This window comes from Rhizophagus irregularis, chromosome 12, assembly GCF_026210795.1.
Source record: "Rhizophagus irregularis chromosome 12, complete sequence".
NCBI lineage: Eukaryota > Fungi > Glomeromycota > Glomeromycetes > Glomerales > Glomeraceae > Rhizophagus > Rhizophagus irregularis.
In genome coordinates, this window is record NC_089440.1 from 4,721,120 (window position 1) to 4,739,386 (window position 18,267).

The 18,267-nt window shown below is 24.6% G+C and overlaps 3 protein-coding genes across 3 annotated transcripts; 2 read left to right on the plus strand and 1 right to left on the minus strand.

Moving 5' to 3' along the window:
- Window positions 1-1,888: 1,888 nt before the first annotated feature.
- Window positions 1,889-2,181, plus strand: OCT59_004554 (uncharacterized protein; the record flags this gene model as incomplete). Its single annotated transcript, XM_066148362.1, has 2 exons — window positions 1,889-2,081; window positions 2,162-2,181. 2 exons carry the CDS (start codon window positions 1,889-1,891, stop codon window positions 2,179-2,181), a joined length of 213 nt encoding a protein of 70 aa, XP_065996968.1.
- A 4,477-nt stretch (window positions 2,182-6,658) lies between these two features.
- OCT59_004555 (uncharacterized protein) lies at window positions 6,659-8,290 on the minus strand (the record flags this gene model as incomplete). The annotated part of the gene is made up of 6 exons (XM_066148363.1): window positions 6,659-6,672; window positions 6,744-6,788; window positions 6,854-7,126; window positions 7,658-7,712; window positions 7,781-7,983; window positions 8,167-8,290. 6 exons carry the CDS (start codon window positions 8,288-8,290, stop codon window positions 6,659-6,661), a joined length of 714 nt encoding a protein of 237 aa, XP_065996969.1.
- Window positions 8,291-15,114: 6,824 nt separating this feature from the next.
- OCT59_004556 (uncharacterized protein) lies at window positions 15,115-17,054 on the plus strand (the record flags this gene model as incomplete). Its single annotated transcript, XM_066148364.1, has 6 exons — window positions 15,115-15,248; window positions 15,581-15,606; window positions 15,694-16,545; window positions 16,763-16,808; window positions 16,883-16,967; window positions 17,046-17,054. The coding sequence occupies 6 exons, from the start codon at window positions 15,115-15,117 to the stop codon at window positions 17,052-17,054; spliced, it is 1,152 nt and encodes a 383-aa protein (XP_065996970.1).
- Between the last annotated feature and the right edge of the window lie 1,213 nt (window positions 17,055-18,267).

Genomic DNA, 18,267 nt, shown 5'->3' on the forward strand with positions numbered 1-18,267 from the left:
CTTATATTTGCCACATGATCGCGTCATGTTTATTTGTTTATCGAATCTCGTTTTCAGTATAGTTTCGTTTCTTACTCATTTTTTTGTTTTTTTTATTTTGTTTCTGTTTCATATTTCGGTTTTCACTAATTTTATTTCATTTTTTATTTAGTTATTTTAGTTCTTTCAGTTCTATAAATAATAAAGGTATGTTTTTTATTTTTTATTTATTTTTTTTATTTCGTTTTTATCTTATTTACTAACTTCATTTTTTTTTTACTTTATGGTTTATTTTTTTACTTGGTTTTCTATCATTACCCAACCTCTTATCATGATCATTTTTTTATTTTTTGTCCCTCATCATTTTTCACCTCATATTACTTCTCATTATTCGTCTCCCATTATTTCTATTACATCTTTTCATTTCCCATTATTTCTTTTTCTCTCCTGTTTACTTCCCATCATTTCTTTTTGCCTCTCATCACTTCCTTTCGTCTCCCATCCTTTCTTTTTGTCCCTCATCACTCCTCTTCGTCTCCCATCTCCCATCACTCTTTTTCATCTCCCATCATGTCCTATTTCTCCTTTTTGTTTCCTATCACTCCCTTTCTTCACCTATTACTTTCCATTACTCCATTGTTATTTCATTTTTTTATTAGCATTTTTCTCCTTGATCATTGTAATTTATTTATCTTTTTTATTTATTGTTATTGTTTTTTTATACATTAAAATAAATACAGTGATTTTTTTCGTTAAAATCGAAGATGTGTGACTTAAATTTAATATTTGCAAATAAAATTTCATTAAATAAATCGATTATTTTGAATAAATGTGTTTGCAAAAAAATTTTAAAATATTTTCGCAATAAAATTTTAAGTTTAACCGATTTTTAAATTTACCTTACATTCTGTACCTTATATAAGGGGAGTAACGTAAAGTAAATATAATTGACTTTACGTTCCGTGCCTTATATAAGGGGAGTAACGTAAATTGACCTAAAACAGTAATTTTACGTTACTTACTTAGCCAATTTCCGTTACTTACTTACTACCTGCCGAGTTTAGAATTAGTAAGCCACAAATTCACTGCGCCTGCGGCCAAATTTTTATTTAGTTAAAATAATTCATATATCCATAAACGGTTTTCATTGAATCATTCGTATAATAATTTAGCGCTAAATAATAAAATAAAAGAAAATATCAAGTGTTTCAAATTATTTCGTGATCGCTGTCAGCTGATAAAGTAAATTGGTCCGACTTGAAATGATCACCCCTTGTCTCTCTCATTATTGATCAATAATAGTGATGACTTCAATTTATGTGAAAGACCAAACTGTAGTGAAATATTTAATATCTTCCTTTCGAAATAGTGATAATGGCATTCGAGCATCTTTGAAAGAAGAATCAATTTATCGTCAAATGTTTGCTTTAAAACCTGAAAATATTAACTCCTTCCAATTAAAATTAATACGTCAACCATATCTGAATTTGATTAACTTATATGAAATATAAATATTTGGAAAATTAAGAATAGATTTTTCAATAATGAAGCCGGAAATGATGGTGATATGGAATGTACATTATGCCTTTACCGGAAGTAAAAAGACTAAAACATAGTGATCCTGCTATTTGTTTCAGTGGAAATGAAATATTTCATAAGAATTTGGATATTATTCACGAGAAATTTATTTATTTATTTATTTTAAAAAAGAAAACATGAAAATGATATACTGTAAATGATATTTACAAAATTGATTAAAATATATTTCTGATTTTTATTATAAAAAAAAATTAGCGAGCATCCAGGTATGCCAATTTATTCGAATCACTTAAAAATAAAAAAAAAAATAGAATTGAGAATTTTTTTTATCTCACAATATGAACGGGTGGCTCAGTGTTGTCGTGCCTTCATGTTGATAGTCCACATAATATTGCCTCAAAACTATGATATCAATCTTTTCATTTATGGATTGGACGAGGAAGCAGCTAAGAAAAAAATGGAAGAGATTTATGAAAATGTTTGTAAAGCTATTCCTTGGGAAGTTACGTGTATTCGAAGTAAACACTGTGTGACTATTATTAGTCAATATCTGGCATATTCAAGTATGATTATCGATGAATATTTAATTTAAAGATCAAACTTTCCATATTTAACAATATTATTTATTAATTGAATTTATTAGATTATACTTCGATTATATAATTCTCCTTCAGAGGTTCTTACCGGCTTTGATGTTGATTTCTATAGTGTTGGGTAAGACATTTTCTTAATTACATAGATTTTGCTTTTTAATGATCCCTGAACTTTGTTGTATAGGTCAATGTAACGTGATTGATTTAACCAGAAGATCTCCGTCATATGAAATGATGTTGGCAAAATATATATATATATACTGAAAGAGGTTTTGAGGTTTGTAATACAAGTGATTTTTTACGTCTTCTGTTAAAATAAGTTCATATATTCATTTATTCAATTAAATTTTGTTTTGCCATAAATAGATCAAAAGCTCATTCACTAGAATGTTCAGAATTGACCCTACAATATATGAGAGAAGTTTCGAAAAACTTAAGTGTCTCGCTCGTTTACTCGTACTAGAACGTCTAAACACTCCCGAAATATGCAGAGAAAAGACGTGAACGCAATTGTCGTCCAAGGCATCCAAATCTGGTGTATATGAACCTAGGAAATAGAAAAGAAGAGGCAACATCAATAAAACTAAATTTGAAAATAATGATTATGAAATTTTTATTTTACCATATGGACTTAGATATGATGCAGCAAGGGTTACGAGATTAATTTATTCAAGGGTATATCTTTTTTTTTTAAAAAAAAAGATTCAATTTTTTAAAAATTTTAGGATATGAAGTTGAATTCAAAGCGGAACAAAATTAACAAAGATAGAGTGACATATATGTTTTTTTAGGTATCGGGTCATTTCACCGAAAAATAATCTCTGGCCTGAGTTATTTATAATTCTGCATAATGTTGGTCCTATTTTTCGGCGAAACGTCCTTTCGGCGAAATGGCTTTCGGCGAAATGTACCGTAACTATGTATTATATACGTTAAATGCATTGTTTCCTAAAATTGGAGATATTACTAATCCTCCATTATTTTTAAAGTAGTGACCTAAATAGATACAATCAAAATTAATTGTAGGTTTAAAATATAATTGCTAAAAATTCTATAATCTTACCATTAGCACATTGATATTTTCGGCCTAATCTAAAACCTATTTTACCGTTTCTAAATTATTTTCAAGAAAGCTACTTCCAATCTGCTTAAATCATTATTATTCACCATTCCGCTTTCTTTTAATAATTCTTTGGGTAAAACGTCTTTGTTTGTGGAATTGATTCGATACGTAAGAAATACATGTGCTAGACGGTTACGGTACACTATACATATAGTACATATCGATATGATGTGAGAAGTCTGATGACAGATTCTATTTATTTGGGATACGTGGATATGATAAATTTGCTTATCGAGTAGGTCTGATTATATTATCATAATTTTAAAATTGTTTATAATAACTAATAATATTATCAAATAAGAAATTCATTCTCATTTTCCTTTTTAAAAGATATGCTGTGGGTGGGAATACTTTTTCCACCTTTGATGTTAAAGAACCTGAAGAAGAAACTCCTATCAAAGTAAAATAATTTTGTATATATTATACTTATTATCTTATACTGTATTATGAAGAGAAACTTATGATTAACATTTATCTTTCTTTTTTTTTTATTTTACTTTTTTTAAAAAAAACCCAGTGATTATCAAGGTTTGAATATAAACAGTCGCAAGAAAAATCTTGGAAAATTCATTTGGCAATTAGTACTGGAATGGTGATAACAATTACTATCAATTTTGAAATAAACATTCTTGTTATTAATTAATTAATTACATCAATTATCAATAGTAAATAAAAGGAGAATATATGAGAAAATATTGAAAACCAGTAAAGAAATATTGTTAATTAGATTTTCTTCAAACAAATTTAAGGGAATTTAGATTTTTAGCACTGTTAAATTTTCTTTAGAAATTTGAAAATATTCGTGATTTATATTCTTTATTTAAATAATTTTATTATTGTAAGTTTTGTAAAAGTAGCAGGATAAGTTTATTCAAAAGGATAAAAGTAAAAATATACATTACTTTATTTTACTGATAGCAGTTGCTAAATCATAAGTGTATAAAAGCATTGTTATTTGTTTATTATTATTAAATATGACAATATGACAAATGTTAATTTGTAGGATTTTTGAAATCTATATAAATTTACGCGAAATTGGATTAATTTTACAAATAGATACATTTCAAAATTTACATTACTAATGAAGTAATGAAGAAAATCCTGTAATGGAGTGCACCTTTAACTTGATGTTGATGAATATAGTAAAAAAAAAGTTATTGATTATTATTTATAATTACTTGTATATATGTATGTTGAATTACATGTAGAATACAAACTTTAATCCAATCTGAAATAGTATCTTTTTCTATATAATATGATTATATGAGTAATTTAATTCATACTTAATCTATGTTATGTTTATATGTTAACTAAACTATCTCTCTTTAATAGCTAATGTGCTAAGGATATATTATAATTTACAAAGATGAAACAAATATGTATATGCTCATTATTTGGATAGTTATTTTGTGCTTCTATTACTGGAAAAAATTGTATGTCTAAAAATCTTTGGTGTGTTTTTAAAATCACAATAATGAAGGGTTACAACGAAACTTTTAGTGTGAAATATATAATTTTCATCTTTTGGTTTCGAACATAGTGATGTTTTTTTGAAAAAAAAGGATTGCCTTGTTTATTTGTTTTCTTTTTACTATAAAAGTTAGTCATAACAATTTGTTTCCATAACTATTATGCTAAACATTAGCATTTTGAGTTGAAAAATAATTTGTGTCTTTTATTATGAAGGTAATTAATAATTGTTTATAACCATATTTTTGACCTTTATTGGCGAAGAATGTTTTTCTTCAGCTAAATGCGAAAGATAATGAGTTTTAAGATTAACATTAGAATTTTTTTCGGCTGTGCATTAATAATAATGTAAGTTCTTGAATCAAAATAAAATCAAACAACAGCAATAAACCTCAATATTAAAACCTCAAATGTACTAGGATAATTTTATTTATTTAAATAAAGATAAATATGATCTCACGCAGCTTGATTCTAAATAATGACGAAAACTAATAATCCATAGTTCGATTTCATGTTTTAAATTGATTTTATGTATACAACATATATAATTTAAAGTGGCGAAATGAAATTTCCAGATCATTATTAAATCCAAGAAAAAATCTTTAATAGATATGTGGTTTTTAATATTTTCTAATTTCTTTATATGATTTATAATTGTAGCAATGTATTATTTAAATAATATAAAAAAAATCTTACTTTTGTGATTAGTATTTAGTGTATATAAATATCTAAAATTTTGATTATTTAAAATCCTGATACACGACTCGTTCGACTCGTTTCAGTTACTCAGGTAGGCAAGTCAAGCGCGTCCCTACTAGCGTATGGCCATTACGTCCTGCGTTAGATGTTTGATGCTAGTCTCCAGGCATGATGTTCTTGAGTCATGCGTAGTCCCATATTAAATATTATAATAAATTCCTCCCGCAAATTATGTGATTTAATAAAATATCATTGCTTAGTGATTAATATATCCTATAACCCTTACACGAATAAACTATTTATCTGGCAAAAATTTTCCCATTATTGTATTGCACGTTAATAATATTATTTTATTATTTTGTAATATTATATAGTTACTATATATATTATAATAAAAGCTTGTATTTGTATTTGGTGCTTTCTGTGTAAAATATTGTATATTATTCAAAATTTTTAGGTTTCAAGAAATTCATCCTTTATATTCATTTTTAACGATAATTAGTAATTTGCGATAGATAATATTATAATGTTTTTAGGTATTTATTTATTGTAAGAAATGTTAATAGATATGTCCTTCCGCTTAAGTAAATAATATTCAACACTATAACTTATTTCTTTTTAGTAATATATAAATTCTGTCAGTGTTGGTAAGATTTTGGATTATTCAAAATTTAATCTACAAAAAGCTAAAGTAATAATAAATTACTATAATCAAATTTTATTTAATGATTTAATGGTTTAATGTTTAATTATAATGATAATTGTAATATTTGTATAGTAAAATAAATGAGTAATAAAAATGAATCTATTTTCTTAAAAAAAAAAATTATGTATATAACATTTAAAGGTATTTTAAGTAATATCATACATATGAGAAATTTTTTGGTTAAATAACAAACTACTCAAAATATAGTAAATCGTTTATTCTTGAATTGGAAGTAACGTAATTTTCAAAACTTGCGAATTAAGATTTAAGATGAACATAGCTAAAATTTGATACAACGTTTTTTTACCTTATCTAATCATAATACTTATAAATAGTAATATTAATATCGAATATGATTAAATTTATTAATAAAAAAAAAAAATTTTTTAATTCATTACAATCATGTTAATTTTCAAATGAATAATTGATAAATATGAGCTTTTACTATATTTTCATCAAAACCCCAAGAATAACATTAAAAATTATTCTCAAGTAATAAAATATCCATCTGTTATTATACTAAATATTTTCATTTAAAATAAAATGCATTTAATTTCTTTTATCTACAATAAAAAAAAAAAGTTTAATCAACTAAATTTAATAAATCAAAAGAATCACAAGCAAAAGCAGTTACCTTTAGAATTAATATCAAGTTTAGTAAAATCCATTCTTAAAGAATCTATAAAATAAAAGAACAATTATTACTCTAAATAGATTTGAATAATTATTTTAAATTAAAATTACCTGAATATTCTAAATCATCATTGTCTGCATTTTTGGGTTTTGGAAGATTTTTAAAATCTAACAGTCTACTTGTATAAACTGCTTGAGGATGTGTCTCATATGATAGAGTACCAGTAGATATTAAAGGTGATGAAAAAGATAACTTTTTATTAATATCATCTGTTTCTTTAACTTGCCTATAAATTATAGAATCCACTTTATTGTCCCTAATATCATGAAGCAATTCTAATATTAACTTGCATAATTCATCTGCATTAGGTCGTTTTAAAGGGTCTGCATCCCAAAATTGATTAATTATAACAGCAACTAGTTGAGGGATTTTATAATCACATTTTGGTCTCAAACCCTGACAAATTTTCATGGCTAAGAAATCATCATGGGTTATATCATGATAAGGAGGGAAACCTGTACAAATTTCATATGCAATGATTCCAAATCCATAAATATCACTTTTTTGAGTATATTCATTTCCTCTTAAAACTTCTGGAGCTACATAAGGTAATACACCATATATTTTTTTATTTCTATTTTGAGAGGATTTAACATTTGCTGGTTGACATAATCCCAAATCAGTAATAAATAGAAAATCTTTAAAATTGCTTAATATATTTCCACAATGAAAATCACGATGAATAAATCCTTTATTATGAATATTTCTAAGACCACATGCAATATTATATAAACTAGTCAACTTTTGCTTCCAATTAAGTGAAATGAAGTTGTTATTTAAATATTGTCTTAAACTACCATTTTTTAAATCCATCACCATCATAAAATTATTTGTTTTTGGATCTTTGGTAATACCAAAACAAGGAACTATACAATCAACATAACCACGTACTAAAATATTTGATTCAACCTTAAAGAAAATTATAATTAGTCTAAAATTTATAAAGGCTAACAAAGATTCATAAGAAAATATCTTACTTCTTTTAAAAAATCTACAGTAATATCTTGTGAATTATGTAAGTACTTTAAAGCAACTTTTTTTTGTCCTTTTCTTTTCCATTGATTATTGTTACAATCCCAATAGAGAATAGGACCATCTTTCCAAACCGCTTTAAAAGTAATTCCAAATCCCCCTTTTGCTAAATATTCAGCATCTTCAAATTTATCATATTCAATCCACTCTATGATTTGAAAAAAAAATTTAGCATTTAATTGTGCTTTTTGAATAAATTCATCAACGTCATGATTTTCACTTGTCCAATTTTTAAAATTTTGTTTAAAATATTGTGAATTACATGACTGACAATATAAATAATTAGGTCTAGGCTGTTTACAAATTTTACAAAACCCATTTTTTTTATAACGTTCTTTTAATTCTTTGTCTGTTATTAGTTTATCAATTAACGATTCTTGTTCTTCAGTCAGGCGATAATGAGTAAAATTTTTTATTTGTTCGAATACATCATCACTTAGTTTAATTTCATCCATTTTAATAAATAATTTATTAAACAAAAAATATGTTATTAATTCGTATGTAGAAATCACTAAAAATGATAAAGAAAAAGAAAAAAAAAGTGATGAAACGTTATTTTATATTGCAATGATTTCAAGATCGGCAACAAAAATGAACCATAATAGTAAATGACGAAATATGACGAAATAAATAAAAATAAATAGGATGTTTAACTAAATATAGTAAGCATTATTTAATGAATTTTCAGCGGAATTAAAATAGGCTAAACTTTTAAGTGATATAAGGAAATTTGGAATTGTTTTAAACCTTTTCGCAACGTACTGTAAAATAAAACTGATATCATTAACAATATGACGTCATATTTATTATTTAACTTGATCGTAATAATTTTTTTTTTAAAAAAAAATAACAAAAATAATTTCGTAAAAAATAATTTTATTGTTAATTTAATATATTTACAAACATTATTATTTATAAATATTATTATTTAAGTATATTATTATTTGTTATTTTAATTTAATTAGTAAAATATTAAATGAAAAAAAAAATTTGCAGGACACTGCTTTGTAAATATATGTTCTATAAATATTTCTTATTGGGACTTGAGTTGCTTTGGTTAGTTTACAATAATCTTTAACATGACATGAAATAAGATCGGGGTAACGGGTTAACAGACTACCGACTAATCATATAAGATTATAAAGACTATAACATTACATCAAAACTATCAAAACTACAAAGGAACGAGTGAAAAAATGAGATTATTTTTATATTGGTAAAAAGCAAATCCTTAAAAATATCAGTGATGGGAGAATTAAAATGTTCGCAAGTTTTATATTTCCTTTCCTATGTTTAAACATAATAATAATGTTCGGTCAATATTTATAATTAATTTTAAATTTCTTAAGTTAATAAAAAGGACAAAATTGTAATTACTTTTGATACGCTGTAACTAATACAAATATATTAATTTCATTAATTCATTTCAGAATTCCATAATTACGTAACTCAGCTGCGTCTATGGCCATTATTTATGTTATAAAATTTTGACTTTAATTATAGAATCGTAAAGATAAAGAAAATAAAGAAAATTTAATCTAATTTTTATATATATGGAATATTTAATATGTTAACAATTGTAAAAAAAATTAAAAATTCTTTTTGATTTCGTGATACAAAGAAAGTTTCTGTAAAAGGAAAAGATCATACGGTCTACCGTCCACCTAATTGAAATTGATTTCGTAAATCGACCTTGCTGCGAGCTGCGGGACTGTAAAGATCATTTCCAAAAAAAAATCCAGCAGATCAGGAAAATTTTACAAAAAAATAATTATCTGCAATGTACAACAACGAGTTTCATACTCTTGAAATAAAATAAGCTGAAATTTGTACAGAATTGTGATACATTATCTACAGTTTATTAAAATTCTCTTTTAAAAAAGCTTTATTTCAAAGAAACAATAACAATTAATTATTTTACATTGTACCTAATTTCGTTAAATGTTTACAGGAGAAATGTTTCATGATTGACATATCTAATTTTAGATATTATAAAATATGCGATATACTAGTACTATGTAACTTAATTGCTAATTTAAACTATAATCTCACATATTAATCGACTAACAAATTTATATTGTCCTTTAATTTACGATTGTAATAGTAAAAATTCATTATAAATAGCCCTTTGTAAAGTTCAAGGTCTCTCTAGAAAAAAAAAATATAGTATAATTATGCATTTCAACATGTCAACAACTTCAACAACCTCAATATCTTTAAAATCTCCAATACCCTTAAGTCCCCATTATTGATATTGATATCATCAATATCAACAATTGTAAATCATTACTTTTATTTAAAACAATTACAGCAACATTAATAATGAATGCTCATGAACTTGTCTGAAATAATAATTTTTTCTATTAATTATTATTATTATACAGTTCTATGTTCCTCGACAAACCCGAAGCTTCTCGCTATGGAACTTCAATAAGATTACAATATACAGAATAAATTTCCAAATTAGCTGACATGGTCAGAAATACGCTAAAAAATTTTTACCACTCGCTTTATTCAAAAAGTAAAATATAATTAAAATCAGTAAATTTATTTGGATAATTCCTAATTATCCAATTGGATGTTCTAGGCAAATGAGCAATGCAGGAAGTCGAATTTCCTAAACTAAATCACAAATAGTCGATGGTCCAACCAATGAAGGTCTAATGATATCATAATGCATCCTTTTAATAATTTGTAAATATTTAGGATTAGCTCCCATCATAGTAATAATTTAAAATTTATATAGCGAATATAACTTTCTCAAATATGTAAATTAATTAATCTTTAGATTGCTTAATAAATTATACATGTATTTTAGATTTCTAGGAAAGGATTATTTGGTTTACTATCAGAATTCATAAAAAATTATCATAGATTCGCTTTGTATCAATTATCGCAAGTAGATTTAAGAAGAAAAAAAATTAGAAAAACTGGTTGTAATATTGGTTATAATATTTGTAATTTAATCAATTTTTAATTTTTAATTAATCAACTTGATCAAAAAAAATTTAAAAATAAAATACTTACAAATAATTTAAAAATTTTCTAACGCTTTTTATAATTTAAATTTATCAATCAATTTTATTATCTTTTATGTCGGTAAAACAATATATTCATGTGTGCACTCACGTGATATTTTCAATCGTGAGTTTGTTCTATCCAGTGGATATCTGGTATAACCAGATATATTATTAACTTACAGCTGATTTCATAATATACGGGACGTACCCTGTACATTCGGTAAAAACTCAGTAAAGTTCAAAATAAGGAAAATAAGGTAAAAACTATATTGTTAGATTCGGAGCACTGGTTCGAACACAATTTAGTTTTAATTTTATTCTGAGTTATACCGAATCTTACCGAGTTTCTCTCGGCATGGAGTAAAAATAATGGGTATCCCGACTATCCCGTATATTATGAAATCAGCTGTAAATCCGGATATTGGACGCTCCTTTAAGCTTCAAAATGCTAATAATTTCTGCCAAGATTAACCGTAATTCCGGTAGAAATACTATGATTCTAATTTTCATATCAGAAATTATTGAAATTAGAATTCACCTTTTTATTACTAAATAAAATAAATAATTATTTTGAATACAGTAAATTAGGTAAAAGGTATAAATTTTAATTTTTTATTGAAGTTTTGATTACTTGCTTTTAATAGAAACGGATTTTTTTATCTAATACTAACCGTAAATAACTTAATGTATCGTAGTCGTATACATAATAGTTGCAGTGACTGATTAACATATTGATCATGTTTTAATTGTTTTATTATTAATTCCTGTCCATCTTTTGTCGAAAATGATACGTAAATCAAATATCATGTAACAGTTGTAACAACATTTTTAGATAAACCTCTAAAATACTGTATCAGGTATGACGCGCCGTACTGATCAAAAATCCAGGGTGTTCACCCTGGATGCATCCAGGGTAGCTACCCGGGATGTATCCAGGATTTACCCTGGATTATTAAACGCCGTACTGTTCAAAAATCCAGGATTTACCCTGGATAGATCCCGGGTAGCTACCCTGGATGCATCCAGGGTGATCACCCGGGATTTTTGAACATTTACCCTGGATGCAAATTTTACCCTGGATGATCATTGAATTTCTACACCAGTTGTTACATATTATCGGTCACGTGATATATCACATTTGTCGTTAAAACTTCAAATTGAAATATCTCAGCCAATAAGAATTCAATTTTTATGATATTATTAGGCCAATGAGATATAAATTATCAGTTTCTAATATACAATATTTTTATTATTAAAAAAAGGTAAAAAAAATTTCCATACGATTTTGTTATATCTATTGGCATTAAAAAAAAATTGGAAAATTTTATTTTATGATACAATATTTGTCTTATATATTATACAATCATTAGAAAAAAAATTTAAAAAAAGATCTATAGTGATCTATTAATATTATTAAAAAATAAATCAAAAAATTTTATTTATGTAATATCTGTCTTATGTATTATATCGACTGTTATCATTAGAAAATAAAAAAACTTTTAAAAAAATTCTGATTTTGTTATGTCTATAGCGATCTATTGGAAAATTTTTATACATGTATATCAATCTATTGTTACGATTAGAAAAAAATTTAAAAAAAAATTCTGAAAGATCTTTAATGAACTATTGGCATTATTAAAAAAAAAATAGAGAATTTTATTTATACAATATCAGTTATATGTATTATACAATTTATTGTTATTATTAGAAAAAAAAATTAAAAAAAAATTTCTGTAAGATTTTGTTAGGTTTATTGGCATTATTAAAAAAAATTGGAAAATTTTAACCTATTAGAAAAAAAAAAATTTAAAAAAAAAATTCCGAAAGATCCATAACGATCTATTGTTATTATTAAAAAAAAATTGAAAAGTTTTATTTATACAATATCTGCCTTATTTATTATTATACGATCTATTGTTATTAGAAAAAAAAACTTAGAAAAAATTTCTGAAATATTTTATTATATCTATAACGATCTATTAGCATTATTATAAAAAAAAATTTGGAAAATTTTATTTATACAATATTGTCTTACGCATTATTAAAAAAAAAATTTTAAAAAAAATTCTGAAAGATCCATAACGATCTATTGGTATTATTAGAAAATTTACACAATATCTGTCTTATATATTATAGCTATTATTAGAAAAAAAATTTTTTAAAAAAAAAATTCTGAAAGATTTTATTATATTTATAACGATCTATTGACATTGTTAAAAAAAAAATCGGAAAATTTTATTTATAAAATATTTGTCATATGTATTATACCAATTTATTGTTATTAGAAAAAAAAATTAAAAAAAAATTTTGAAAGATTTTGTCAGGTTTATTGGCATTATTAAAAAAATTGGAAATTTTTAACCTATTAGAAAAACAAATTCAAAAAAAAAATTCCGAAAGATCCATAACGATCTATTGCTATTATTAAAAAAAATTGGAAAGTTTTATTTATACAATATCTGCCTTATTTATTATTATACGATCTATTGTTATTAGAAGAAAAAATTTTTGAAATATTCTATTATATCTATAACGATTTATTAGCATTATTATAAAAAAAAAAATTGGAAAATTTTATTTATACAATATTGTCTTACGTATTATACCTATTATTAGAAAAAAAAATTTAAAAAAAAAATTTCTGAAAGATCTATAGCGATCTATTGGCTTTATTAAAAAAATAAATCAGAAAATTTTATTAGAAAAAAAATTTAGAAAAAATTTCTAAAAGATTTTGTTATATCTATTGACATTATTAGAAAATTTTATTTCCTTATTTATTATTATACGATCTATTGTTATTAGAAAAAAAAATTTAGGAAAAATTACTGAAATATTTTATTATATCTATAAGACTATAACGATCTATTGGCACTATTATAAAAAAAAAAAATTGGAAAATTTTATTTATACAATATTGTCTTACGTATTATACCTATTATTAGAAAAAAAAATTAAAAAAAAATTTCTGAAAGTTCTATAGCGATCTATTGGCATTATTGAAAAAAAAAATTGGAAAATTTTATTGTACAATATCATCTTACGTATTATACCTATTATTAGAAAAAAAAATTTAAAAAAAAATTTCTGAAAGATCTATAGCGATCTATTGGTATTATTAAAAAAATAAATCAGAAAATTTTATTAGGAAAAAAATTTAGAAAAATGTCTGAAAGATTTCGTTATATCTATTGACATTATTAGAAAATTTTATTTATATCTGCCTTATATTATACGATCTATTGTTATTAGAAAAAAAATTTAGGTAAAATTTTCGAAATATTTTATTATATCTATAACGATCTATTGGCATAAACATTTTTATATTAAAATACTTAAACACTTAAATTTTTATATATTATTATTGATAAAAAACGTTGCGAAACGTTTTTTCCTAAGTATAAACTTTTTTTTATAGTGTTTCAATATAAAAAAACGTTTCGCAACATTTTCTTATATTATTATTGATAAAAAACGTTGCAAAACGTTTTTTTCTAAGTGTTTTAATATATAAAAAACATTTTGCAAATATTTTTTATATCATTATTGATGAAAAGCGTTGTACAAAATATTGCTTGAGTTATCCTATAAACTAATAATTAGAAACTAATAATTTATATTTTATTGGCTTCATTTTTGCTTAGATGAATCTAATGGTGATATAAGAATGATTATATCACAAAAATTGAATCCTCATTGGCTAAGACGAGCAATGTGATATATCACGTGACAGATAATATGTAACGACTCGTGTAGAAATTCAATGATCATCCAGGGTAATGTTTGCATCCAGGGTAAATTTTCAAAATCCCGGGTGATCACCCTGGATGCATCCAGGGTAACTACCCGGGATCTATCCAGGGTCAATCCTGGATGCATCCAGGGTGATCACCCGGGATGTATCCAGGGTCATCCTGGATTTTTGAACAGTACGGCGTTTGTTAATCCAGGGTAGATCCTGGATACATCCCGGGTAGCTACCCTGGATGCATCCAGGGTGGCCACCCGGGATTTTTGATCAGTATGGCGCTTCATAATCAGGTAATCATTGCAGTCACATGCATATTGGCGTCTTTTGTACAACAGTACCACAATATTAACTTTGATTGTCATTACACAATCGAAGTGAAATTTTACATTTCAAGTTTAGATAATATTCATTCTCGCTCTCTCATATTTTTTATAATTTTATAATTTTTCATAAATTGATATAACATATTCCTTACGTAATAACATATTTCTCAAATAAGTTCATTAAAATGGATGAAAATAAACTCAGTGATGACGTAATTGAACAAATAAAAGATTTTAAACATAATAATTTATCAAAAGAGCAAGAATCATTAATTGATAAACTGATATTAAATGAAGAATTAAAAACTTATTATAAAGAGTATGGTTTATGTAACGTATGTAGCCAGCTTAAAAGGAATCGTAAATTATGTAATTATTGCCTTTTACAAAATTTTAAAAATTGTACCAGTGGAAATTATGAAGTTGATAAATTAATTCAAAAAGCACAATTAAAAGCTAAAGAATTTTCCGAAATTTTTGAATGGATTGAATATGATAGATTTGAAAATGTTGAATATTTGGCGAAAGGAGGATTTGGAACTGTTTTTAAAGCAATTTGGAAAGATGGTCCTATATGGAATTATTATTATAATAAATGGCAAAGACTTAAAGAAACAAAAGTTGCTTTAAAATGTTTACATAATTCACAAGACATCACAAAAGAATTTTTAAAAGAGGTAAGATAATTTTATTATTAATAGTTTTTATAATTATTAAAACTTATTATAATTTTCTTTTTTTTAATATTGAATCGCATACTTTAGCACGAAATTCTTTTTGGATAATTCAATGTTTTGGTATCTCTAAAGATCCTGAAACGAACAATTTTATGATGGTAATGGAATTAAAAGAAGGTGGTTTAAGACAACATTTAAATAACAATTTCATTTCACTGGATTGGAGGCAAAAGTTACGTAGTTTACAAGGTATTGCATATGGTCTTAAAGATATTCATAATAATGGATTAATTCATCGTGATTTTCATTGTGGAAATATATTAAGTAATTTTGATGAAAAAGCTTTTATTACCGATTTGGGATTATGTCAACCAGCAAATGTAGAGACTTCTCATGATAGTGATAAAAAGATATTTGGAGTATTACCTTATGTGGCTCCTGAAGTTCTAAAAGGAAAAGAATATACTCAACAAAGTGATACTTATGGATTTGGAATTATTGCGTATGAAATTTGTACAGGGTATCCTCCTTATCATGATATAGCTCATGATGATTTCTTAGCCATGAAAATTTGTCAAGGATTAAGACCAACATCTAATTATAAAATTCCTCAGCTAATTTTTGATATAATTAATCGATGTTGGAATGCAGACCCTTTAAAACGACCTAAAGCAGATGAATTACATGAGTTAATATGGGATTTATATTCACATAGCATTAAATATTCTGAAATCACTAAACAAATTGATGAAGCAAATAAAATTAACTATAAGTTGTCGTCTTTAACAGTTCAAACAACATCATCATCTACTAGTACACTCTCATATACAACACACCCTCAAGCAATTTACACAAGTAGACTTTTAGATTTTAAAAATCTTCCAAAACCAAAAAATGATGATGATAATAATGATAATTCATTTGAAATGGAATTTTCAGGTAAATTTGGATAGATTTAAATTGCATTAGTGAATTATATATCTTTAATAAAATAATTATTTTATCATATTGTATAGATTCTGTAAAAATGGATTTTACCAAACTCAATTTCAATTCATAAGGTAATATGTACGATTTTGTAATTGGATGTTTATAACTTTCTTTTTGATTTACTAAACTAATACAGTAATTAAAACATAATTCTTATTTTAAATAGGTGAAAAACCAAAAAAAGCCAAAAAGCTAAGAGTGGGAGTTGAAAAGTTAGTATTTCTATGTTGTGCAATTCTATCCTTTGTCGTGAATTATTCAATTAACGTGCTATATGTGAAGTTAGAATTCATTGGTTCGCTCATTTTCCACAGACATGGTCTCGTCTTTTACAGAAGATGAAGTTAACTTCATTAAACAAAAGTTCCAAGGTATAGGACGCCATGTCCCTTTTCTTTTTATCCACTTTACTTTTAATTTATGAATATTGGGTTAAACAAGAGTTATAGTTTTTTTAGTTATATAGGTTATTAAAAATACATTTTTATATTTATTAAAACGTAAATGGCTATAATAAATATTAATTCGAAAAATAAATAATCTTATTAAACATAAAATGTCGTTATACATACGTATATATATTTTCTGGTACCATAGAATTATTTCTGATTTATGCCATTAATTACTGTAACTTTTTAGGATTGCAGATTGCAATCATTAAACATTAATCACGTTATTAAGTTAATTTGTTGGTACTATTCGACTATTCGTCCAATTTTGAAATATAAAATTGATTATAGAAAGTTAATTGATGAATTTAATTATATTTTAAAAATTTTGATATAAATTCAAGAATCTTTAGCCAACCAAACATATTATTGCATATAGTAATTATTAGCAAATATATTGTTGGACAGCAATTTCAAAGGAAAATTTACATCAAACACTAAAGAAATTCAGGTTTAGACTTTTAGTACTATTTAGTAATATTTTATAACTTGATTATGAGTAATAAATAAATTAATTTATTATAATTATATACAGAAGATAGTAGAGATATATGGTTTTATTTTTGTACTTTATTTATGGAAATACTTGCTGTTAAACAATAAATATTGTACTGTTATATTACGTAAGGTGTTAAATTTATCAATGAAATAATTCTCCAACGCACGAACATGTGATATAGTATTAACAATCATTCTATTGATAAAAGTGTTCAATTATTTAGTTAATAACCCCATATTTTTCAACTTCTATATTTAGATAATTATTCATTACATTTCTGAAACCCTATAAAAAAATTCTGGAAAAAGCTCCGATAAATGATCATTTTCTAGTTTTTATTCCGAAGAAACTCAGACACGTGATCATTTTTCTGAAAAATTTTTTTTATAGGGAAAAATAAATAAAGTAACATAATGCTTCTTTTAATAATTTGCAATAATATTTTAATTTTGGTCCCTCTTAGTAACAATTTTAATTTGTACTATAATGAACTAACTTTTTTTTAATTCTCCTTGAGATTGTTTAAATTATACATTCTTAGGAAACTAAATACTGTTTCTATTTGGTGTCCATAAAAATTGTAAAAATTTTTTATCTAGATTTTTTTTGCGTAATAATTCTTTAACTATCTGGCAAAACACAATCCTCTGTAAACATTATTTATTTCGATAAGCAAGTAGTAAAGGGATAAAGTAAAATAAATTAGATTTAAATATTTTAATT